This window comes from Danio rerio, chromosome 4 (genome assembly GCF_049306965.1).
Source record: "Danio rerio strain Tuebingen ecotype United States chromosome 4, GRCz12tu, whole genome shotgun sequence".
NCBI lineage: Eukaryota > Metazoa > Chordata > Actinopteri > Cypriniformes > Danionidae > Danio > Danio rerio.
Genome location: NC_133179.1, coordinates 4037897 through 4065353, shown reverse-complemented (window position 1 = coordinate 4065353; position 27457 = coordinate 4037897). Strand labels below are relative to the sequence as shown.

The window sequence follows — 27457 nt, the reverse complement described above, 5'->3', positions numbered from 1 at the left end:
TGTGTTTAATACTGCTATATAACAAAAACTGACATAGACAAATTAATAAATTTTTATATTGTTTGCAACTTCTTATTGTTTGATCACTGCAGAATTACAATTCTGCCACTAAACCGAACTACAAATCCCAGAAGTCATTGCTCACATCACTCCTGCCACAGCTGATAGTCATCTGGACACTGACACACACAGCTGAAACCCATCTTCATTGATCACCTGGACTATATATATACACACTTTCACACAACGTTGCTAAGTCTTGTTAGCTTGTAGCATTACAAAGCGTTTTCCTGGTCTTGTCTTTCTAAGTTTTGATCCTTGCCTTATTCCTTAATGTTGTTTTGCCGCCTTTATTGATCATTCTTTCTTTAATAAACTGCATGTGGATCCTTATCTCTGTTAAAAAATAATAATAACAAAATACATCTGTTTTTTTTTAAGCTGTTATAATGTATTGTTAATTTTATGGCAAGCTACTATACATACAATAATACGAATTATTAATATGTAATAAAATACTGTCCTTTCCAAGCTTTTAAACTATTCTTTTATATCATATGCCTGTTTTCATACAGTAAGCTTCAACTAAAATTAATTATTTTTTAAATAGATGACAGTAAAACATTAAAACACACATTAATTAACCCCATATCATATGTTCTGCTGATTGTTAGTTAATGCATTAACTAATGGGACCTTGCTGTAGGGCATTTCCCCCTTTTTTCTTTACTTTATTTATTTAACGTTCCTTTTTTTCTGAAGAAAATGGCAGCAGACACTTTGTCTTTGATTCAAAAAAACCCTGAAGAACAAAGGCGGCAGAACTAATCGCGAACAAAGCTGGCCTTCAAGGAATTAAACACACTGAAGTGAAATAAAAAACATCTAAATGTCACATAAAGATCCAGTTTAGGTACGGTCTCTGGGATAGACTAATTGAAATCCCTGCGCAGGAGGTGCACAAGTTGCTAGTGTTATTTCAGTCCAAATATTCCTCGTGCAAACTTAAATCTTCATAGCATCATTCATAACAGAAAAATAGTAGGATATTTCACGCTCTGGCGAGGATACGCTTACACCCACGGGAGGATTAACATAACAGGAGTACGGTTGCTAAGAACTTTGCCACGTTTCAGATAATGTTGTAATATTACCGTGCATATCAATGTATTTCACCCACTGATCTGCTGGAAACGTGCATTTACACACTCTGCCGGCATGTAGAGCCAACCTTAAACAAATCATTTACCAGAAACAGCCATGTATTATGAAAAACGCCTCCTGTGTTACTGTTATAATGCACGTTTTGGCTAACAACCATCATATTGTTGTTCTGAAATGCCTTTTCTTCGTTTACATCAAACTACAGTAAACTCAGCTTCAAAATATTTCGACATCATTCAAGCCTAAATCAATTTACAATGTACTGCATTTAAATAAGAAACACATTAACACATGGGGCTCCTAAATGGAGATCGGGTAAATTGGTGAACTTGACAATACCAGATCTAAATAGGGGACATGGCACATGTTTGACTGTTAATAATGTAAATTTGGCTATCAATCATCATATTTTTTTATACCAAGTCGCACAAGGTAATGTAAAGTGGACACAACTTCTTTAACACTAAAAACTGAACTACACTGTTCCAGTTACTATGACCATTTATGTGAAGCTGCTTTGACACAATCTACATTGTAAAAGCGCTATACAAATAAAGCTGAATTGAATTGAATTAAAAAAAATGTAGATAACCTAAGCTTAAGTTAGTTTATAATGCATTACGATAAAATAAAAAATACATGGGGCTCCTGAATGGAGATTAGGTAAAATGATGAACTTAATAAAAATCCACCAAAATAATTTACAATTATAAAGCCAGATCTAATTATGGGAAATTGCACATGTTTGAATGCTAAAAATCTAAATTTGGCTATTAAACATCATATTTTGTATAGCAAGTCACACAGCTTAACATAACAAGTAAACACAGTAAACACAACTTCTAAAACTGTACATAACCTAAGCTCAGATCAGTTTATTGTGCATTATGATTATATGAGAAACACATGGGGCTCCTGAATGAAGATTGGGTAAAATGGTGAACAAAAGTACCGAAAATTAATTTTCACTGTAAAAAATGCAGAAATCCACATAACTCATTCAATGTTGTCCCAACACAAATCGGTTAAGTTAACTTATCATTTTAACAAATGCATGTGCATTGAACGTGTATATATATATATATATATATATATATATATATATATATATATATATATATATATATATATATATATATATATATATATATATATATATATATATATATATATATATAATAATGCAAAAAAAAAAAAAATATATATATATATATATATATATATATATATATATATATATATATATATATATATATATATATATAAGTTGTCCCTATGAAAGCTCAAGAATTGTGTTGTTTCAGCTCATTTTAATTAAGTAGTTTAAACAGGTTTAAAACAAAATGTGTTTGATTGTCTATACAATTTGTACAATTATAAAGAAAACAAACAGTATTGTATTGGGGAACAAAATCACTGTTCATATCTATATACTGTATAGGCCAACAGTAATTTTGTTGTTATGCAGAGACACAACCTCTCCATGCATCTCAATATAACATAAACCTGACAAAAGCCTAAATCAATTTGCTATGCATTTCAATTAGATTATATGACATATGCATGAGTTTGCTCAATGGAGATCAGGTCACAGGGTGAACTTAACATAGCCTAACAAATCATCTGAAATGACCAAAAAAAGCCCCATGTGTAATCAAAACGACATCTATGTGACGGATAATAATGCTAATACAGGCGCAAACATTCATTTTATTGATCTACAGAGACTCTTTCACTTCAATTACTTTAAGAAAATCTAAATAACCAAAGCTTAGATCAATTTTCTATGCATTTTGATTATATGAGTGGATAGCAGGTGACATGGTGAACTTAAACTGCAACACATTTCTAATAATGCAAAAATACAGATTATGTGTTGCAATTAAATTAATACTAAGTGAACTCTAACTTTAAAAAAAAAAAAAAATTTCTTTGCATTTTAATTAAAAAAGCAATATATAGCACTACTGAATATTTATGACTATTTTTTAATAGTGATAAATGCAAAAACAGACCTTTGTAAGGAAGAAATGTCACCTGCATGATTCTTATTAAGGTAAACGTTGGCTAGTATATGTTCTACAGAGACCTGTTCACTTATTTGACATCAATATAAAGTAACTTGACTTAAAAACAATCTAAATAACTCAACCTTAAATCAATTTCCCATGCATTTCAATTATATAAGCAACTCATGGGGCTCCCGAATGGAGATCGGGTCACACAGTGAACTTAACAAAACCCAATAAAATGATCTGCCAGTGATTTATGCGGGACCCGTAATTTGATTCTACAGATATGTGGGGTGATTATCTTAACCAGTCACCTTTGGAAGGCATTGATTTCTTGAGGAGCAGTCGGCATGCCGGCCACTGTTCATGCAGCTTTTTTATTGACTCTTTATGATTCTGCAGAGTCTCTGCATTGGAAATGTCAAAGTGCACGTATTGGTTTTTTTGGAGGGTGATACCATTCTCAAATGCAGGAGGGTAGATCATATCAGCCGTGATATCTTTATGTGAGTGGAAAATGAAGAGGTAATAGTCAACTCAATGAAAATCCTCACAAATTGATTTTCGAAGCATTAACCAAAGCACATTCTTGATAATGGAGGCATATTTTACAGACAGCGAGGTTTTATCTACTTCTCGATGGTGGTTTATTTCACAAAAGGCTGCAACCGATATGACTGATATTAATTCAGGCCGAGTCATTTTTTTTTTTTTTTCATTACGAACCAATTACGAAACCCTTTCGCTTGGTGTGCCAATCAGACAATAGTTCAATAAATACAGTCTCAGGGCCAAGTTTTGCTGAATTTTATTTCTTCTTCCTCGTCTTTTTAAGATGCCTTTTTTCTCCTCTCAAATGATTCTTTGTTCTCGTGAAGGGTTGGGGGTCTGTGTTAATAGAATGCCATCTATCCCACTGTTCTAGCGTTAAATAAGAATATAAATAAGCTTGTTAGTGTAAGGAATAATTGGTATATCCATAATTGTCTCTCTTGGCTTGCGCACAGTGTAGCAGACGCAGTGAGAGGCTAATGTGACTAAAGAGCAATGCGGTAATGAGCTTTTATCATGAACCACTGTGAAAGGAAATCAAACACTAGAGTTTTTGCAATTGAGAAAAAAAAGTACCAAACAACTTGTTTGCATGGATTTTATACTTTTAAGGCTTTAAAAAATGCATTTTAAATAATTAATTCAGACGGTAATGAATATTCTGTCATCATTTACAGAACCTCATGATGTTCCGAACCTAAATGCATTCATGTTTTTCAGTGCAATAATAATGGTAAGTAGGTTTAGAAGGGCAAGAGTGTGAGTAAATAATGACTGAAATTTATTTTAGGGGATAAGTATCTTAACGAACATGCTGAATTTAACAATCCCAAACTAATCATTTACCCAAAACATCATTTAACAAAAATGACACCTGCATTACTGTTAATGATGTTTTTTTTTCCTAATTAAATTGTTCCACAGAGTTTTACTTTAGTTGCATAAATATAGACTAAGCTTGACTTTTTAAATATTGAAATAATCCATGCATAAATTAATTTACAATCCATATCAGTTATTTGTGAAATGCATGGGGCTCCTAAATGGAGATTGGGTCGCACAATTAACTATTTTTTTCTCATTGAAATTGTAACAGCATACAGATATGGAATGACTAGAGTGTGAGTAAATTTTGCTGAATTTGACAAACCCCAATTAATCATTTACTCAAAGAAAAACAGCCTCATATAGAGGAAAAATACACATTCATTACTGTTAATGATGGAGTTGTTTACTAATAAAACATTAAATTGTTCTGCAGAAACACTTTATTTACTTTAATATGAAGTAAACTTGACCTTAAAACAATCTGAATAATCAAAATATAATAAAATTTATGCATACAAGTAATACAACAAATGCACGGGGCTCCCAAATGGAGATTGGGTCAAATGATGAACTTAACAATTTTTTTTCGAGTGAAATTATAACATCATATGAGTTTGGATTGACAAGAGTGCAAGTAAATAATGTTGAATTTAACAAACCCCCAAAGATAATTTACTTTTACAAAAATAGCCTTATATGGAGGAAAGTTACTATTAAGTTACTATACTATTACTATTATTCATGGATTTGTTTACTAAAAAAACATTAAATTATTCCACAGAGACATGTTCATTTAAATTACTTCGATAAAAAGTATACTTGACTTTAAAACAAATATATAATCCAAACATAAATCGATTTATGCATGATAAATCATTTACCCTTTACAAAAACAGCCGTGTGTGGAAGAAATTTACACTTGCATTACTGTTAATCATGAAATTGTTTACTAATAAAACACTAACTTGTTAAACAGAGACATGGTTACTTCATTTACTTTAATATAAAGTAAACTTGACTTTAAAAAAAATCTTATAATCCAAACATAAATCAATTTATGCATTTAGGTTATACAAGAAATGCATGGGGCTCCAAAATGGAGATTGGGTCTGGCGGTGAACTTTACTTTTTTTCCCTCTCTTACTCAGTTTAAATGACATGAAGGTGAGTAAAAAATGATTTACATTTCTTTCAGGGCACATGCTTAATTTAATAAACCCCAACAAGTGATTTACTCTTAAAAAAGCAGCCCCATGCAGAAGTAAATGACAACTGCGTTGCTGCTAATAACAAAAAAGTAAACTTGACTCAAAATAATCCAAGCATAAATCAGTTTTTCTCTGCATATGAGTTATATGAAAAATGCATGGGGCTCCCAAATGGAGATTGGGTCATACAGTGAAATCTGTAATTTTCCAGTGCAATAACAACACACACGTTCAGAAAGACATGAGGGTGAGCAAATAATGACTGAACTTTCCACACTCCAGCTTCATAGACACTGAACACCACCTGATCAATACCACCACCCACCTGATGACCCATTTGTCTGCTTCCCACAGCGCACCTGAAACTACTGTAGCGCTCATCAGCCAGGGGCTATGTGAAACCCTGGCCATGACTTCTTTAGGTTAGCCTTTTAACAGGTGAAATGTTTCGGAGACTATCACCCGCTGGGTCAGGTGAAAGGGGAAGCAGCGGGTGATGTTATTATCTGTAGCCCACAGCAATATTCTGCCACCTATTGCTCACATGCACACAAACAAACACTCACAGGCCCCACTACAAGCTCTTCGTGATGCCGACTTGAGGATATGAGAATCAAATGCATAGTACAACTAAAACTAGACAGTAATAATAATATGGAGTTTCTTTGAAGCCATTTTTTTCTGTTGCTCCTGACCTGTATGTAAATTTGGAGCAATTTATTCCTCAAATATGATAAACAACCTCAGCATGATAAACAACTGATCAACCTCAGCATGACTACACTGTTCTCACCCCCAAACTGCTGATGGTATACGTTTAGTGACTTTCCCAGTAAGGATTGATCCCTTGTTTGCTGTCTGGCTACTAGTTTTTCACTTTAAAAAGTGTGTTATCATGAAGTAAACAGAAATAGTTGATTATTCACTTTAACATGGTTGCTATTTACCTCTCACAGATCTTTAAATGCTTGTGTTACAAAGGCAATGACTGATGCATATGTATTACAAGCACTGTTATCAGCTCAACAACAGAAAATGAAACCATATCCAGAGGTGGCACGGGAGGGAAGGACTAAGCAGAGTCAATGGTTTTGACAGATACAGTTTTGAGAATGCTGCTAAAACTATTTAGTGTAGCTTTTGTTGAAGTCCCTGTGTAATCAAAATACAGTTTTTTACATGTTAGCATCAGTACGTTAGTGTTTTTTATTTTTAATAATTATTTTTTAGGGGTTTTTCACCTTTATTTTGATAGGACAGAAGAGAATTCAGACAGGAAAGCACTGGGAGCAGAGAGAGGGAAAGGATCGGCAAAGGACCTCGAGACAGGAATCGAACCCAGGTTGCCACGAGCACACTGCTTTTATTTGTCAGCGCGCAGTACCACTAGGCTACCGCTGAGGACTAGTATGTTGGTCTTATCGATATCTATAAGCTAGTGTGCACGAAAACAATAATGAAATTCACATTTAAAAGATATGATACAGCTTGTCACTTCAGCCTAAATGGTTGACCAACCTCATACTTCAATTTCTCATCAAATCTTTTGACCAATCAAATGCTCTCTAGTATGACAAGCCCCGCCCCTACAAGATGTTTCTCATTTACTTTTCACTTGATGCGCTTGAGCTAAACCACTCTCACTGCAAGACGAAAAAAAACAACAAAAAAAACGAAATGCTATTGGCTGTTTTTAAAAAGGGGAGGAGCTACTTTATGTCCCGCCCTGCCAAATTCTGTCACATGTCGAACAAAAATGCACATTTTAAGGGACCTTTAGGAGATAAAAGAGACAAAAATGTCATCCAAATTCCTACCTGGAAAAAAGTATTGACAATAAACAACAAGGTCAGACTTTACAATAAGGTTTCATTAGTTAATGTATTTACTAACCTAAATGAAACTTGTAGAGCATTTATTTATCATAGCTCAACATTTACTAATGCATTATTACCATCCAAACTCATGCTTGTTCACATTAGTCCATGCACCGTGATTGAACATGAACTAACAACTGTATTTTCATTAACTAACATGAACAAATACTACAATAAATGTACTGCTCGTTGTTTGTTCATAATACACATAAACAATTTTAATACTAACATAAATCAATTTAAGCATATCAGTCATACGAGAGATGCATGTGGCTCCCAAATGGTGATTTGGTCAGGCAGTGAACTTTACAAATCTTTTTTTTTTCTCCCTCTCAGTTTAATAACGTTAAATGACATGAGAGTGAGTAAACAATGACTGAAATTTCTTTCAGGGCGCATGCTTAAGTTAACAAACCCCAACAAGTCATTTAACCGTACAAAAACAGCCCCATTTAGAGGTAAATAACAACTGCATAACTGTTGATAACAAAAATATATATTAAAAGTAGTAAATATGTTAGTAAATGCATTAAGTAGCATTAACTAATACAACCTTATTGTGAAGTGACACCAAAACAAACATTTGCAATAGCATTAAATTCAGTATATTTCATTAAGGAATTTCTTAAATCACACTTACCCTTTCCGCCGATTGTGCAGTGCCAAAGAAGATTGGTATAAAAGCTAACCAAATGATGCAGGTAGTGTACATAGTAAATCCGATTGGCTTGGCCTCGTTGAAAGTTTCTGGCACGCCACGGGTCTTGATGGCGTAAACAGTGCATGTGACCATCAAAAGGATGCTGTAGCCCAGAGAACAGATGAGCGACAGGTCCGAGATGTCGCACTTTAGGACCCCGCGGGCCTTCATTGGATCAGACGTGCGCTGCTCGCCATAGTCCACCACTGTATGTGGAGGATCAACAGCAAACCACACAAACACACCGAGCAACTGAACTGAGATCAGGCTGAAGGTGATGACCAGCTGGGAAGCAGGGCTGATAAAGCGTGGAGCGGCCACTGACTTTTTTCCTTGTTCAAAAATGCGATGGATACGGTTGGTTTTGGTTAGTAGAGCCGCGTAGCTGAAGCACATGCCCAATCCAAGAAACACCCGCCTGAAGGAGCAGATGCCTAAACTGGGGGTGGCGATCATCAAGAAGGTGATGGCGTAACATAAGAAAATACCTGTCAGTAAGACGTAGCTCATCTCTCGTCCAGATGCACGGACAATTGGGGTATCATTGTAACGGACAAAAGTGACCACTACAAAACTGGTGGCCAAAATGCCAAGAACAGCAACGAACACCGGCACGGCTGCCCAAGCTGAATGCCACTCCAGTTTGATGATAGGGATGGGGACGCAGCCGGTGCGGTTGCGGTCTGGACGCTGCTCATAAGGACAGAGTTCGCAGCTGAACTCGCTGGCCTGGAAGTGGTAGCCTTCGCACCGCTCACAATGCCAGCAGCAGGGCACACCCTTCACGATCTTCTTACGTTCACCCATTTGACATGGCACACTGCACACTGAAGCTGGAAGTCTGGGGTCGCCTGTCCGCCAGCGCATCACATTCACCTGCAGAAGAAAACAAAAATGTCCCATCAAATAAAAGTGAAGAGCGGACACGTACGGCGAAATAACTGCTCATTCAAGCAAGTCTAACTGGTCACATGTGCATAACACACACACACACACACACAGAGCAACTCAGCAACCATGCTTTAAATACCCAGAACAACTTAAAATGGCCAGGAAACTGAATACAGAACATGCTAAAAAAATTCAGAAAACCCTACAAACCACCAACAAATAGTATATAGCATGATAAAAAGCCCAGAATACAAGAGCAACTGCTTAGAAATGATAACGCCCTAGCAAATAGCCTATACATGCTAATGAAATACTTTAACACTCAAGAAAACGCAACCACCCAGAAATGCTATAACATCCTGAAAATGGCCAAAACACTCTAGCAACCAACTGGAAATAGTCTAACAATAAAAACCATCATAGCAACAACCTAAAAGCCATATAGCACAATGGGAATGACCATAAATACCTCCAAGTAAGTGTATAACATGATTAAAAATAACACGCTTGCAACCAACTAGAAATTGTATAACACAATGAACATGACCATGACACCATAGCAAACAAATAGAAAGTGTGCATCATATTAAAACGACGATAATACATTTGCAACCAACTAGAAATTGCCAAAAATTGTTAATAAAATGACCATAACACTCCAGCAACCACCTATAAAACATGTAACACAATGAAAAGGAACATAAGACCATAGCAAACAACTAGAAACTGTATAACATGTTAAAATAACACCCTTGCAAATCAATTATAACATAATGAAAAATGGACACCAAGCAAACAGCTAGATATGGTATAAATTGTATAAAAAAATACTAAAGAAAAAGGCCAGAAAACACTTGCAACCATCAATAAACTAAATTACAATATGCTAAAATGTCCAGTAAGTGTATCTAGTCTATAAGTCTATAACATGATATAATGAGCACAACTCTCTTGCAACCAACTTGAAATTGTCCAAAGTTTTAACAAAAGACCATAGCACCCTTGCAACTACCTAAAAAACATGTAACACAAATATAACACAAACATAACACCATAGCAAACAACTAGAATTTGTATAAAATTATAAAATTACCATAACTCCCTTGCAACCAACTAGAAACTGTCTTAAATGGTTTACAGAAGGACCATAACACCCTTGCCACCACCTAGAAAATATGTAACAAGATGAAAACGAACATAACACCATAACACCCTTGTCAACCATCTATAACATAAGAAAAAATGACAGTAGCATCTAGCAAACAGCTAGATATGCTATAAAATGTATAAATATGGTTAAAACAATGCTAATGATGGCTAGAACACACTTGCAACCACCAACAAACTGCATTATGGTGTGCTAAAAATGCCCAGAAAGTGTATCTAGAAAGTGTATAACATAATAAAATGACCATAGCACCCTTGCAACCAACCATAACATATTAAAAAAAGTCTGTATATTACATAGCAAACAACTAGATTTGGTATGAAATACATATAAAATGCTAAAAATGGCCAGAACACACTTGAAACCACCAAGAAACTGCATTATGATATGCTAAAAATCCCCCGAAGACCAATTAAACCACTGGGTATTTGAATTCCAACATACTAAACACAGAACTCATATTAAAGCAAGGCCTATAAAGGTTACAGCAAGTTTTGCACATGCAAACAACACTCATATTGTTTTGCAAAACGTAGTTCACTCTTACACATCCTCATCTTTCATATGAAAGTGGAAATAATATAATTGTTCCAGTAATTTACATATTGAAAGTTTGCTATTAGTAGTGTACTAAGCACACTGATTTATTTAAAGCGACCTTGATGCATCTTTCACTGTAAACGATAAAACATCCACCTACAAATAATAATGGAAAAAGAGCTGTCAAAAGACGAAGACCAGAGGCCTAGATTTAAACGAGAAAAACTGTGCATCCAAAAAGTCTCATTACCCACACATAGGCATCACATCAATGTGGGTTGTGTCACATTTGCAGAAGAAATCATTTTATTACCCCTTAGTGCCTGAAAGCTGTGGAAAATAAGAAGCCGACGCTGCTCTTTAAAGTGCAGTCAGTTCTGCTCCCGGGCGCAACTTTTGATGACAGATATATTTTCGGGACAAACTTGTGCCAGAGGCGTTTGAGATTAAATAAATAACATGACAAAAAGCCGAGTTTGAGAAGTGACGGCGATATATTATGCACACGTCTATTAAAAAAAATTGTAATTGCGCATTAAAAAAAAAACTGTTTTGGCAGAACAATCCATTGGACAAATAAGGACAGCTCTATACTTCTGCTCCATGGTTCTCACTGTTGCTTGCTTTACGAAGATGGCAGCGAATGAATTATTCATGCTTGAGACAAATTATGCCTGGCAAAAACAGATTGGCTTTAATTAGAGAAATGAAAAAAAGGACATATTAAAATATGGAGAAAAGAGAGAGAGAATTTGCAAATGAACAGAAGTTTAATTTGACTTATCACATAAAAGGGTATGAAGGGTATTTAAGAATAATTGAAAGACCAAATCCCTTCATTTGATTCTTCCCATTGAGTCTGAAACAAAAGCCACACTGACCGTTCACAATTAGGCTGTTTAATTTGGGTTTATTCATCTTGAAAACACACTAATAAGGAACGAGAAGTGTTTTTGAGGTTCAAACGTTGTCAAAATTAACACAAACCACTTACATGCTTGCGGTATTGCTCAGAGTTAGGGTTAGGGATTTCAACAAATCTCTAACCCTAAGTAGTAAGTACTAAATTGCAGCACAAATCGTCCTGCATAATTTGTGCAGCAGAAATCAAATGTGTGACTTGATGAGGCGAGATGTACTTTTATAAGCGATCAAACCTGAAAAAGCACAAAATGAAATCCTAAAAAACACCTCGAATCTGCACAGCGATATGCTTAAAAGGCTCTATCAATAACTACCCAGCAACACGCTAAAAATGTCAAAGCAAAAATGAGAAGAATAAATAACTTGGTGAGAGTGGCAGGACACATTATGGGGATCCAGACACTTTCATTTTTCATTTCTGAGGTGTGCATGATTCAGCAAACCAACAAGAAACCAAAAACATATTCAAATGTGTTGCTTTTTTGGGTATGAGCTGATGAATTCAGACAGAAGATAAGGGGTCAGGTAAAGCAGGCATAATCAATATAACCAGGAGCGGACTGGGACAGGGGCAGAAGAGGCAGGCCAGATTGACCATGGGACCATCAGGAAATGTGAAAAACATTCCCGCATTTCCGGATAAACCTCAACCTAGTGCTCCTTGTGGCCAGTCCACCCCTGAATATAGTTCTATATTCATTATATTATTCTTTTCTCCCATTGTCAGTTGATTAACGAGCATATATGACATGTTTGTTAATAGGATGTGATTACAGCAATGTAAGTACATCAGATTGTTGAGGGTTGTGCTTCTAATAGATGGTATTTTTTACTGAAATTGTCGTATTTACAGGAATTATAGGATTATACTTTTTTTTAATGCTGGACTCACAAACAGGTCAAATAAATACTTGGAAAATGCTAGCAACCCCCTAATAACATGATACAAAACAAGAACACCATAGTAAGCACCTAGCGACAGGCAAAAGAAGTAAATAAAATACCTAGAAAATGCTAGCAATAACCCCTCAAATCACATCCTGGCAACATCATTAAAAAAAACACCATGACCACTGTAGTAACTGTGTAGCAACAGACAAAACTCCACCCTAGCAACTCCATAGAAATATATAGTATCAACTTAACAACATTTGTTTTGATTTGTTTAGAGCATTTGTCAAAGCCAAATCACCCTGCAGCCCAAGACTGATACAGCCCAGGGCTGATACTGGTCAGTACCTGGATGGGAGACCACATGGAAAAGCTAGGTTGCTGTTAAAGAGGTGTTAGTGAGACCAGCAGGGGGCACTCAACCTGGGGTCTGTGTGAGTCCTAATGCCCCGGTAAAGTGAAGGGGACACCGTCTCACGGATGAAATGATAAACTGAGGTCCGGACTCTCTGTGTTCATTAAAAATCCCATGGCACTTCTGGTAAAGAGTAGGGGTGTAACCCCGGTGTCCTGGCCAAAATTCCTCCATCGGCTTTTAACCATCATGGCCTCCCAATCATCCCCATCCACCAAATTAGCTCTATCACTGTCTCTCCAGTCCACCAATAGCTGGTGTGTCCTGAGCGCACTGGCACCATTGTCCCGTGGGCGCCATCGCATCATCCAAGTGGATGCTGCACACTGGAGGTGGTGTGGAGAGACCCTTTCATGATTGTGAAGCACTTTTGATGTATGGCCACACACAATAAATGCGCTATATAAATACACACATTCACATTGCATCATTCTAGCAACACTCAAAATACCCTAGCAACCACCTAGCAACATGATAATAACACTAATCAGCAACATACACCCATAACGCTGCATCATAGCATGAGGAAAGCCCTAGAAACATCTAAAGCCAGGTCTGTTCTGCACAAGAAAACCACTACTAGCATCCCAAAATTGCATTCAAGAAAACTTGTGTAGATCATCATAACATCGATTAAAATGCCAGAACACCATACACTCTCAGAAATAAAGGTACGCGGGCTGTCACTAGGGTGGTACCTTTTCAAAAGGTACAAATTTGTCCCCTAAAGGTCCATATTAATACCTCAAGGGTGCATTTCAGTACCTAAAAAGAACAAAAATGTTTTTTTTTTTAATTTTTAGGTACTAATATATACTTTTGGGGTACCAGTATGGACCCTTTATGTACAATTGTGTACCTTTTTAAAAGGTACCACCCTAGTGACAGCTGGTGTACCTTTACCTCTGAGAGTGTAGCATGTACCTGGCAACATGCTAGAGTGTTGTTGTTGTTTTTTTTTTTTTTTTTTTTGCTTCCAATGTGTTCTGGACATTTTTTAGTAAGCACCTTTTAAAAACATCTGAATCATAGCATGAGGAAAACCCTAGAGACATCCAAAGCCAGGTCTATCCTCATACTGAGTTCTGCACAAGTAAACTACTACTAGCACTAGTAAATCATCCTAGCAATGCTCAGAATACTCTAGCTACCACTTAGCAGCATGGTAACTTGAACTTCACATTGCTCCAAACAATATAACATGTTAACATAAACATAACATAAAATGTTTGTTTGTTTGTTTGTTTGTTTGTTTGTTTTGCATGTTTCAAAGTGCTTTCTTATGTGCACCCTTAAAAAAACACCCACCAACTCTGCATCATAGCATGAGTAAAACCCTAAAAACATCTGCATAAAGTTCTGCCTAAGCGAACCACCGCCAGCATCCTCAAAAAAATTGCATTTAATTTCAGACGCCCTCAACCTTTGGAATCAGAGCGACAGAATGTTCCCGCTTCAGCGATTTACATATTGAACGCTTGCTACCAGTCGTTTAGCAAAGTGACCCGCGTGCATCTCTGTAAACAGTCAAATTGCAAAACACAGTCATCGGCGGTGCGTATTGATTGTGAAAATGTTTTTTTTTTTTTTTTTTTCATAAAATGAAATTTTAACCTCGTTCAGAGTCGCAATCTTTCCAGGCTAACAAACTCTTTTTTTTCCTTCTCTCTCCCTCCCGGATGTGTCAGTAAAATTGAGCTGCATGCAAATCCCTGGGCTTCTTTTCCTCTGTAACTCATCCAGCGGTGATCTGTTTAAGCGCTTAAAGTACAACAGAATCAAAACCATCCATGTGGATTTTGTTAGCGCACATTGCTGGTTTTGTGGTGAACAATTCATCTGTGCATGTCATTAACCAGTTAACCAGAACTGACTTATAGGGATTAAGACTTACCCAACTTAGTAGGACAATAGGATAAGATAACTGTAACAGTTCTTGACCACAGTGAGCTACAAACAAATATTCAAATTAGGCACATTACGGATACATACCCCTGTATACATTTCTGGAGAGCACGAAATATGTCCCAGAAGCTATGTTTTTTTGCAGTTTTTGTTTTCGCAAATCCACCAGAGGTTGCTGTGTACGGCTTTTCAGATCTCAAATTTCTCACGCGAGTGCCATTTGCACCTGCTCTGTTCACGTAAATCCACCAGAGGCCGCTGTCAACTGACTTACTGACTGACTGACTGACTGACTCACCGACCGACCGACCAACAACAGAAATGGTGAGGAGGCGTCTGTTAGGCTGTAATAACTCTCCCAAAACTCTTTTCCAGATCTTTCTGAATGAAACGTCTACTTTATTACATCAAATTAGAGCGCTGTAGAAAAAATCAAGCCACACCCACTTGCTTTCTCATTTAATATTCTGTTTCTCTAGGAACTGTGTTACAATACGATAAAAATGATCGCACCCAGCAAACACACAACAACATAAGACATAATGTTAGGTTAGATTTTGGTCGCCAGTGTCTAAGAACAACGTTATTTAGGCGTTCAATAACGACATGAAATTATGTGATATTTGATAGATTTTAGTTTGGAAGATTGGTGTTGGAAAGTGACAAAAACGTCGATCCAGCATCATAATAACCAATATTTATTCAACAGGTATGGCAACCAAAATCCTATATCTGACAGACGCCATATTGGTAACGTCCACACAATGTCAAGCTGTAACATTATTAGACGCAGGTATTTAGGTTTTTTTTTAGGTTGCGAAAGTAACCAAAATGCAACGTCTGTCCGACATTTGACATTGATGTTTTCCTAAAGTTGAGTTCTGACGTCAAAGCGATTTTCCTTTCCAAACAAGATGGTATGACATCAATCTGACATCATGTTGACATCCTGTGCCTGCTGCCCCACTTCCAGTTCATGTGAACTTTAAAGAGGGTTTATCAGTGTAGTTAAGAAGTGAGATTTACAGGATTTTTTTTTTTTTTTTTGAAGGGCAGTATCACAATTCTTCTAAGTGATTTTTTTTTCCTCCCACTCACCTGCACAGACACAAAAGCCCAGAGGAGCTAGGGTTTCTCCATCACGTATCAGAAAATGACAGCTTCAATCTCTCCTCTGCTGCGAGAGCTTTTGGCCATGAAACCACGACTCGTTTCTGGCTCCATTAAATTTGCTTCGCAGCCAGGCATAACACATTACAAGCTTATCTTCCATCTCGTTGACTAATGAAGGCCCGGGAGTATTCGTGTCACATGCATCATCGGGAAAAAAGATAAGATTGCAAACATTTACGCTTGAATGTATCAGATGTGGACACACAAACATCATTGCACCCTGGGAAGACAAAAAAAACCCCTGAATGCATGGACGAGCAGGAAAATCTCTTTTACTCACGTTTAGATGCAGTTTGTTTGTCCACTGGCCGATCACTTTGTACTCAGCTGTGGATTTGTTGGTGATCTGATATTGGAAGATGTCGTATCGTCCTGGTGCATCTCCGTTCTGATTGAAGACCACTGGAGTTCCTGCGCTTCCTGTAAAACAAGATATGACGTGTTGACGAGCCAGTCAATCCATGCTTTTTGTCCTGTATGCACAGTAACAAATATGCATAAACTAGCAGTGTTTCATATTTTGTGATTAATGTGATTTGTGATTTTTTCCATCCATTTCTTTCGGCTTTTGAACTGCATTATGGGAGCTTGATCTTTCTTCCAACAACTTTTAACCTTCAATAGTTGTAAAAAAGGATTTTTATAAACATTTTCAATAGTTTGCAGTGCTATATTGTCTGGGTTGGTGTTGTGTATTATGCTACAAAACCCTTGTAATAAACTGTCAGTGCATTTTCTGTTTTTTTTTTACATTCTTATTTCTTTATTATTTCTGATACATTATGTTTTTTTAAACTACTAAAATGTCACTAAAAGTCCCTTTGTTAAACTGTAGAATTGAATTTTTAACATCAAAAGTCACAAAGCTGAAATCAAGGTCCCTTAATGTAATTCACAACCGTAAATAAACGGAAGACTTTGTTAATTAACATATATATTTTTATTGTGCAGCTACACACTGTTCAATAGACTTGGTTGATTATAAACCATTTTGTGGTTGTTCATTTATATGACATTTATGTTTTGGATAGTTAAAAGCAATGGATGCATAATACTGGTGTGTAAAAGTGTTTGGCCCTTACTGATTTTTTAGTTTTTGACATGTTTGTCACAATTTAATGCTTCAGAATTTTTTTTTAACAATAATAAATAAATAAATAAATATACTGTAAAAAAAATCATTTTTTTTTACGATTTATTTCTGGCAGCTAATAATGATCATTAAATTACAGAAATTTACCGTAAAATAGTGGATATTAAATTACAGAAATTTACTAGAAATTTAAATTTAGGGAAATTTCTGTAATATCATATCTGTTATTTTACAGTATATTTCTGTAATTTAACGGTCGGTATTTTACAGTTTTTTTTCCAGCACTTTTTACAGTGTAAATCTTAAGCAGATATAAAATAGACCAGACAGTGTTGGTGCTTGAAAGTCAAATGGATTTTTTTAAACAATATAAATAATTTTTTAAATCATAATATACATTTTTAAAACATTCCATTATATTTTTTTCAATAATTTTTGCAAATCATGAACTTTACTTCAATGCAACCAATATTATTAAAACATATTTTTGTTATCCGGGCACACGGGTCATTTACTAAAACTGGAAAGGTTTTTCCTTGCATTTTTGAAAAGTTTCATGATGACAACATTGTCAGAATCTTCTCCTGATTCTGTCTAGAATGACAGGTACAGTTCAAACATTTGAATGACATCAACAAATCTATAATTTAGAGTAAACTAAAGAGACACAACATTTCATTGCACTGTATGTCCACACATGTAGCAGAATGACAATAAATCTCAACTTGACTTGATATCCAATCAAAAACAGATGCATAAATCAAAGTCTATACTTGTTTCCTCCTTTCGTAATAATACATGCCACTCAGTCAGAATTCTGAAAATCTGTTCAGTTTCATCTTAACAGTATAGTACAAAACTAACCATGCTGATTTTGTTAGCTCGCATTGCTAGTTTTGTGGTGAACAATTTATCTGTGCATGTCATAAAGAAAAAATAGTTTGCCCTTGCAATCTAAAATTAAAATCTGAAAATGTTAGATTGTAATAACCCTCTCCGAACCCCTTTCCCTATCTTTCTGAATGCAAGGCCTCCTTTACGACATCCAATCAGCTTGCAGCAGAAAAAACAAGCCACGCCCACTTTTTTCTCATTTAAAATTCCGCTTTTCCTGGAACTGCATCACATTATGAAAAAGAAACGCTTGCAGCTTCTGGTTCATGCGGACTTTAAGATGATGCAAAGGTTATAGGTAAAGCTGCAGACTCCCAACAGGTGAATTAAAAAGTCAAGGTGTCAAGATCGCATGTTTCAGACACAAAGTCTCACAGCTCTACACGAGCCGCTGCGCTGCGGGATCAGATGTCACAGGTGTAAATAATACATGTCGCTTCCTGCTGTATGCGCAAAGATCACGGCAACCTTGTGAGGAGATAAGAAGGTGGAAGGGTAATAAAATCAGTCAGCTTTTTCTCAAAATATCAACACGCACCTCCATGCATGTACCCTCACCGGGGATATTTTTTGACACTCCATTCAGATGCTCAGTTCAAAGCGCTTTGAGATCAAATTACATGAACTAAAATGTCAAACGAACAGATTTGCATAAAATATTCTGCTATAAAAATAATTTGACTCAAATCTACCAAGTCCTTCAGCTCTGATTAAATGTTTGATGAGGACAATAGCCAGCCTTCGACATGCAAAATGTTAGGAAAGTAGAATTGAAAATGTATTATTTGCTTATTATAAAACTTGAAACAAACATTTAAATTATACAGTAATATTTTATATAGTATTTGTGCAGTCAAATTTTTAGATAACATTTTAGTTCAAGAACCAATTCACACCATTAACCTATTGGTGGCTTATTACCTGCATATTATTTGCATATATCGTCTTTGGGACGAGATGTTAAACTAAGATCCTGACTCTCTATGGTCTAAATTCCCTCCATCGGCCTTTACCAATTGTGGCCTTCCAATCATCCCAATCCACTGAATTGGCTCTATCACTGTCTCCACACTCCCCCTATAGCTGTTGTGTGGTTAGTGCACTGGCGCTGTTGTCCCGTGGCTGCCGTCACATGATCTAAGTGGATGCTGCACACTGGTGGTGGTGTGGAGAAACCCCTCACGATTGTGAAGCGCTTTGGGTGTATGGCCGTACATAATAAATTTGCTATATAAATACACATGACATTACATAACATATTATTAAGATATTGACTGTTTATTTGTAATCATCAAGCACATATTCCTAATCCCAAAACCTACAACTTTAATAACTATTAATAAGTAGCAAATTAGAAGATTATCAAGCTAAAAGACATAGTGAATGGTTTATTAATTGCAAGAATTATACCTTCAAATAAAAAGTGACCTATTTTTTTATTATAAAGTATATTATGTTATACATAAAACATAATAATCATTTAATTAAGCAAGCATTGATTATGCAAAGAGCATATTTCATTATTTAGACCTTAAAATATTGAATAAAATCTAGTTTTAGACTTAAAGAAACATCACACATCAGGCTTGAAACAACCAGTGTTGGGGGTACCCCATTACCCAGCCTGATCACACGAGGAAATGTAACTATTTTACGTTTTGTCAGATTAATGGCTAGTTTTAGTGCCCCCTAACCCCAACCGTCATTGGGGGATAAGCAAATCAAACTAAACTGTACCAATGAGATTGGACAAATTAGCCACTAAATCAAAAAGTTACGAATTGCCATGACATTGTGTTGGAGATACTAAATAATATTACGCTTCTAAGTAACTAGTAAAGTAATACATTACTAAAAAAAAAAAAAAAAAGAAATACTATTTGAGTTACCTTAAAAAAATAGATGTTGCAAGTTACTTTTTAGTTTAATTAATTAGTTAAATTAAAATTAACGTACTGCAGTCACATTAAATCATGCACTCAGTGAGAGAATGCCAATATATAATCACAATATAATCTTTATTTTTTTATTTTTTTATTTATAGCTCTGGGATGAGGAAGTTCTTTGAAAATAACATTATCCTAAATTAGTATTATTATTTTTAAAGTGTGTTTTATTTAATGTAATTAAAGTTTATACAGTCCATTGCTAATTGCAGAGCTCCTCTATTAAAAACAAACAAACAAAAAAAATCAAGAAAAAACAAGTTCGCAGCCCCAATCTGGTAAGAAAAAGTAACCAAAAGTAACTCAAAAGTAACATAATGCATTAATTTCCATAAACAATACTTAAGTAATGTAACTAGTTACTTTACAAGTGACACAATAATGTAATGTATTACTGTCAGAAGCAGCTTTCCCCAACACTGGAAACACTTGTTCCTAATGCTATATGCATCTCTTCTGAATGCATTTACAGTATGAGAGTTACTGTTTATTATTATTGTATGTAAAATCTTCTGTATAACTCATAGAGGTTCAGTGTCACCCCTAAATCCAACATCATCTGGAAGAGGCAGATAAACGAATAAGCAAAAAGCAGACAGTAACAGCAATGACAGATAAATCCATCAGTCCCTGTTGTTGCAGGTGATAAAAAGCAGCACACTTCACTATAAAGACAGCATCAGACTAACTTTAAATCTCTCTAAAATAAAGCTGGAATTCAAGCATTATATAATCACAGCTAATAGCCGGAAATACAGATATTAATAAACGTTATTTGTCAGCACAATCTCTGGAAATCAGGTCGACGGGTGAACCCGCATGAACCAGTTTAATGAGTTTCATTTGAAACTTGAAAAGACTTGACGAAGAACAGAAATGTCAGCATTTAAGTTCATTTCCACTAAGCGATTCTAAATGTCCTGGGAAATGAAGCTGTAGCATTTTTTTACACTTCTTCAATCTTTGCAGAGTGTGGTTTCAGTGATTGAAAAAGACACTTGTGACCCGTGGTCGTAAATAACAGATGCAATGACATCAGAAAAAAACACACAAGGACGTGTCGGATTTAGATGAGACTGCTAATGTGTTGTGACGAACCGATTCGACTTCTCATTCTTGAATACATGAATTATAATCAGGGGTGAGAGAAAAACGAGGACCAGTGAATTCATCTTCTCATCAACCTTAAAAACTAAAAGTGCAACTGTAAACAAGACCTTACACTCAAAAGATGCTTTTATTGCACTGAAAAAAATATTAATTGGATTTAATACATTTTTAAAGCTCACGTAAGTGGTTGCAAACTATTTAAACTAGCTAAATAAAAAAAAAAAAACTAATTAAACGTAGTTATGTTCAACCTAATTTGTTGGGTTAAATTCAGCCCAAATAATATGTTTGCAACCACTTACCTAAAAAAATAGTAAATCAAATGAATTTTTTTACTGTGCTTGTTCATACTACTCATTTAAAATGAGCTGAAACAACACAATTCTTGAGATTTTTTTTGGGCACGACTCAATTATTTTACGTACAATCCACTTAAATTTGCAACACAGGCTCATTGTAAATATGTACCCCTGTCTACATTTCTGCAGAGCGTGAATTATGTATCCAGAAGTACTTCTAACTGCACTTCATCTTTAAACAGCATACATTGCTGGACTGAAAACGTGGTCAAATCACATGGCTGCTTTTGACAGCCTTTCTTTTTCTAGATTGCTTTTGAAAACACCATCGGTTGGGATTACGGCACGGGGGGTAGGTCAGTTGGTCAGTAAATCAGTCAATAGCAAACTAGCCTGGTCGGCTGAGGTGTATATTGCGGCCTCTGGTGGATTTACGCAAGAAGAAGATGCACTAGAGGAATTTGTGATCATCAAAAAGCATACAAAGTGTGGTGGATTTGCAAAAACTACGAGCAGACGTACCTAAGGATATGTATTTTGCTGTCCCCAGAAATGTGGACATGGGTACATATCCGCAATGAGCCTGGGTTATAAATTTGTTAAGTAAACTTAATGGATTTGTCTTGGGACAACAGGAGTGAATTAATAAGTACTTTGAACAAACACAAACATTATTTTTAGAGAGTGATGAACAAGTTAGAAGTCAGCAAATGAACAGCAAACTTGATTTTTTTATAAGCACCGATGAGAATGAAACTCCACCAAGACGAACTTTAGAAGTGCTCCAGGAGCTTTGTGCGAGACAAAATAACATGACGATTTAATTGCTTAAGAAAAGCAGTACTCTTAAACAGATAAACGGCTCAGGAACTCAGTCCCCAGGGCTCTGAAACACAAGCCAACCACATTTCGCTGCTCAAATGTACAACGAAAAAAACAATCAACTGGGCCAGACGTCTGAAAGTCTAATATCGTCATGCATTATCTTCAATGTGAAAACACAAATGTTCAGCCACCCACAAAATTAACATGGTGTTTTAAACACATGCCAAAGCAAGTGAACCAACCTGAACTGCATTTATAGACTGATTATATTGGAAACACAGCCTTGGTAAATGTTTGAAAACATCCGAAGGGCAATTCAAGGCAGCGTCTGTTAAGTTTTAATGAAGAATTTTAGCTGAGATGAATAATAGACTAGTGTGTTTAATGAAACTTTTATCCATATCAACATACCAAACAATAGGGTATTATTAAAGTTACACAAACACTGATGTAAACTTGAACATGTACACAAAGACATCACTTCTATATAACTCATTATGTGCTGTCTATAAAGAGCCCCATATTCGACGTGAGAGAAGAGGTGGATTAGCCAGACCTTCCTGCCTGTCATTTTATTATTTTATTTTGTTTTGGACTATGAGCTTAGTTGCCGACCATGCACACACTCCTCACCACTGACGTCTATTTGACTTTGACTTTATGTTGCCTCCTGGTCAGGTCGCCATTGTAAATGAGAACTGGTTCTCAATTGACCTACCTGGTTAAATAAAGGTTATTATTTGATAGCTTTAAAGATTCTCTGTTATTTATGTGTTTTGTTAATAAATCATTTCTCTTTTTATGATTTACCTGGTGCATCGCCTCGCTTATGTTACAATTTTGAGCTGGTTGTGACAATTGTGTAAAGCAGTACTAATAAAATACTTAATACTTTAAATTAATTGAGTTATGCTCTGTACAAGATGACAAAAAAGTCAAGAGCAAAAAATCTTTTTTTGTATTTTTTTTTATATAAATCAATTAATCATGTTTCAAATGCACTATTAAAGTAATAAAAAGTTAATATTATTAATATACTTTATATTTTTAGTCAGTTTGACTGATGTAAGCTTAGTTGACTATAACAGTTCCTTTGATTCAACAAAAAGTAGGCGGCATGATTTTTTAAAAACATTTTTTCAAAATGTAAAATAAGTAAAATTTTTGTTGTTGTTTTGTAAATATTACAGAAAAAATCATGGAAAATGTCATGCTTTTATACTTGAACAAACATTTCTATTTAGTTAATATTCTCTATGAATGTTATGAAATGTCAAATAAAAAAATCCAATCAGAAAAATATGAATGATTTGACAACAGCACACTAAAAAAATCATATGACAAAAGCTATAACAACAAATTTGTTTGTTACCGTAATTATACTCAGTTAATCAGGTTTCAACTAAATGTTTTAGTCATTCATAGTTTAACATATTATTTATTGAACTTAGTGCTTATAATAGCTTAATATTTTTAGTCAGTTTGACTAATGTTGTGTTGAGATGACTAGAAAAGTTCATTTAATTCAACTAAAGAATTTGAGGAGGCCACAGTTTTTAACATTAATTCATTGATTGATTTTTCTTTGCCTTAGTCCCTTATTTATCAGGTATCGCCACAGCAAAATGAACCACCAACTATTATAGAATATGTTTTATGCAGTGGAAGCCCTTTCAGCAGCAACCCAATACTGGCAAACACCCAAACACTCCCACATTCACACTCATACACAATGACCAATTTAGTATATTCACTTCACCAGTGTTTGGATAGTGGGGGAAACTGAAGCACTCGGAGGAAACACACGCCAACATGGGGAGAACATGCAAACCACACAGAAATGACAACTGAACCAGCTGGGAACTCAAACCAGTGACCTTCTTGCTTAGAGGCGACAGTACTAACCACTGAGCCAACGTGCCACTACAGTGTAACATCTTAAGAACAAAATTAAAACAACAAATAAGCACAGAGGATTAAAATTTATCATAGGAACAGTTCGAAAAGAAAGATAATACCACGCTTTCCAGTATTCTCAGCTTTTGGTCATGAATATTAACAGCGTGCACAATCAAGTCCAAGCTGATCTGGTGAAAGTTCATTTAGTTCACTCACTCAGATTCAGCCGACGCTACTTAAAACTGTTGTTCTTTTTACGCTGGCGGCTACAATTATTTCCTTTCCACTTCAGCCAAGCGAAGCCAAACTCTTAAAATACGACCATTCTCTCCCGAAAGCTGCGACATCCCTGATACTTTGAGCTCGTAGAAATCTTACAACCATCACTAATAAGATGTTTCTATTTTTGTTTGCTAGCGATCCGCACATTTAGCCTCTCGTTTGGAGCCCAGATTTCCAGTCGCTGATTAGATGAAGCTTTTTTTTCCTGTGCAACCGTCTTCATTTTCACCACCATAGTCGCCTTCATTATGGACAGCAGATGATGAGGAGATCGTTTGTGTGGAGGTCAGACATAAGAGCCCCCTTTACAGATCTCAGATATCTGTCTATACACACACACACACACACACACACACACATAGACAAAAAAAAAAATCTTTTGATTCGCCCACCATGAAGGAAAGTGAGAGCAGAGGAGGGCAAAGCCTCCGGAAGCAATATTTCCAGTGCATATAATGAGCCAGATTCTGTGCATCCAGACAGCTCTGTTCTTTTATTCAAGAAGACATCAAGTGTTGGAAAATACCACTTCTCTTTCTCAAATAAATAAATAAAAGCCGAGTGTTTGCTGTGCATGTGAGAGCTGGCTGTGATATACAACATCATCGTCTTTACATCTCTGCTTTTGTAGGCAAACATCATCAGTGGTGGACAGAAACAGATTTTGTACTTTTGTGTTGTGTTTGAAGAGATAGTTCACCCAAAAATAACAAAACTGTTCTCATTTGTTCATGTTTTTCAAACTTTTTGTTATATACAATATATATTTTGACAAATGCTGAAGCTTGTGAATGAATCAATAACTTGATGATTCAAATGATTCGTTCAGAGTAAGTCTTTAGTACGTTATTCATTAATTTTAACGATTTGTGAATCTCTAGTAAATTATTCACCTATTCAAATCATCTGTTTAAAGTGATTCTCCAGCAACTGATTCACTGATTCAAATTATTTGATCCGAGAGAGTTTTCAATGAATGATTCACTGATGGAAATGATCGGTTCAGAATGGGTCTTCTGTAAATGATTCACTGATTTGAATGGTTTGTTCAGAGCAAGCCTTCAGTAAATAATTCACTGATTCAAATGATCTGTTCAGAGTGAGTCTCCAATAAATGATTCACTGATAGAAATGATCTGTTCAGAGTGAGTCTCCAGTAAATAACTCACTGATTCAAAGTATCTGTTCATAGTGAATGTCCTGTAAATAACTCACTGATTCAAATGATCTGTTCAGAGTGGGTCTTCAATAAATGATACACTGATTCAAATTATCTGTTCGGAGTGAATCTCCAATAAATGATTCACTGATTGAAATGATCTGTTCAGAGTGAGTCTTCAATAAATAACTCACTGATTTGAATGATCTGTTCAGAGCGAGTCTCCAGTAAATAACTCACTGATTTGAATGATCTGTTCAGAGTGAGTGTCCTGTAAATAACTCACTGATTCAAATGATCTGTTCAGAGTGAGTCTCCAATAAATGATTCACAGATTAAAATTATCTGTTCGGAGTGTCTCCAGTAAATGATTCATTGATTCAAATGGTTTGTTCAGAGTAAATCTTCAGTAAATGATTCACTGATTCAAATGATCTGTACAGAGTGTTTCAAGTAAATGATTTGTTCAGAGTCAGTCTTCAGTGCATTATTCATTTAACTGAATGATTTCTTTAAAGTGAATCTCTAGTAAATCATTCACCAATCAAATGATCTGTTCAGGGTGAGTCTTCAGTAAATTGTTCACTGATTCAAATTATTTGTTTAGAGCGAGTCTCCAGTAAATGATTCTGTGATTCAAATTGTCAGTTTAGAGTAAGTCTCCAGTAAATTATTTAATGATTCAAACAATCTGTTCAGAGTGAGTCTCCAGTAAATGATTCACTGATTCAAATAATGAGTTTGAAGCAACTATACACTAAACGAGTCACTGATTTTACAAACTGATCTGAATGGGGTTCAGCATGTGAATGTTTTCACTTGAATTATCATGTTTTATGTGGTTATTAGGATATTCAGCAATTCAATTGTATTGCAAACTAATTCATCAGTAAGTTCTTTTTACTCAAATAAATAAATAATCAAGTACCTTTGTACTTTGACTCAAGTAGTATTAAAAAAAGAGCATGTATAGAGTATATAAATACTGTAGCAATTAATATTAATATTATATACTAATATTGCATTAGGGTATCTGTTCTTTTACTTAAATGTCTCCTACTTCATCCACCACTGAACATCATTCCCTGCACATTTACAGCTGGGTTAAAGCTCTCTCTCTCCCTCAGGACCACCGTGAGCTTGTTGTCGGTGCAAATCAACACAGCTCCAGTAAATAAGCCAGTGTGCAATCAGCAACGGTAGATTATGCAGTTATTAATCTAGTAATATAGCAAACTGATCCTTCCCTGCATATGAAAACAGTCCTGCTCGTCCCCGTGATTGGTGAGGAATGATAGTGGCACAGAAGATGCAGCGGCTTACTGAATTTATCCAGTGATATTGATCAAAGCTCGGCATTTGAGGTGGACCGGGGCACACGGAATTGAGGATTACAGGAGAGCCGATAGGCGTAACAATAAAGGACTATATGGGATTAACCTTTCTGCTGAGCCTTACCTGTCGGCACAAATTGCTCCTTCTGTGGCACATATACACTGACTGGACATTTTAGGTATACCTAGTCAACTGGTTCAAAATCCATAGTGAAATTTAAAGCATTTAAGACAATCAGATCAAACAGGGCATCATTAATGGGAATGTTCAACACAGGCTCATTATAGATAAGTACCCCTGTATACATTTTTAGAGTGCGCGAAATACGTCTCAGGAGGTACTTTTTTCAGTTTTTGTGAATCCACCA

The 27457-nt window shown here is 35.6% G+C and overlaps 1 protein-coding gene across 5 annotated transcripts in view; it reads right to left on the bottom strand.

The window, feature by feature from the left end:
* Positions 1-27457, bottom strand: part of grm8a (glutamate receptor, metabotropic 8a) — a 264734-nt gene that overhangs the window by 26635 nt on the left and 210642 nt on the right. For all 5 annotated transcript variants that reach the window (XM_073946698.1, XM_068219740.2, XM_009300054.5 and 2 more), the window contains 2 exon segments: positions 16529-16668; positions 8282-9217 (listed from right to left, as the gene is read on the bottom strand). In XM_073946698.1, the coding sequence (XP_073802799.1) occupies positions 8282-9217; positions 16529-16668 (1076 nt within the window).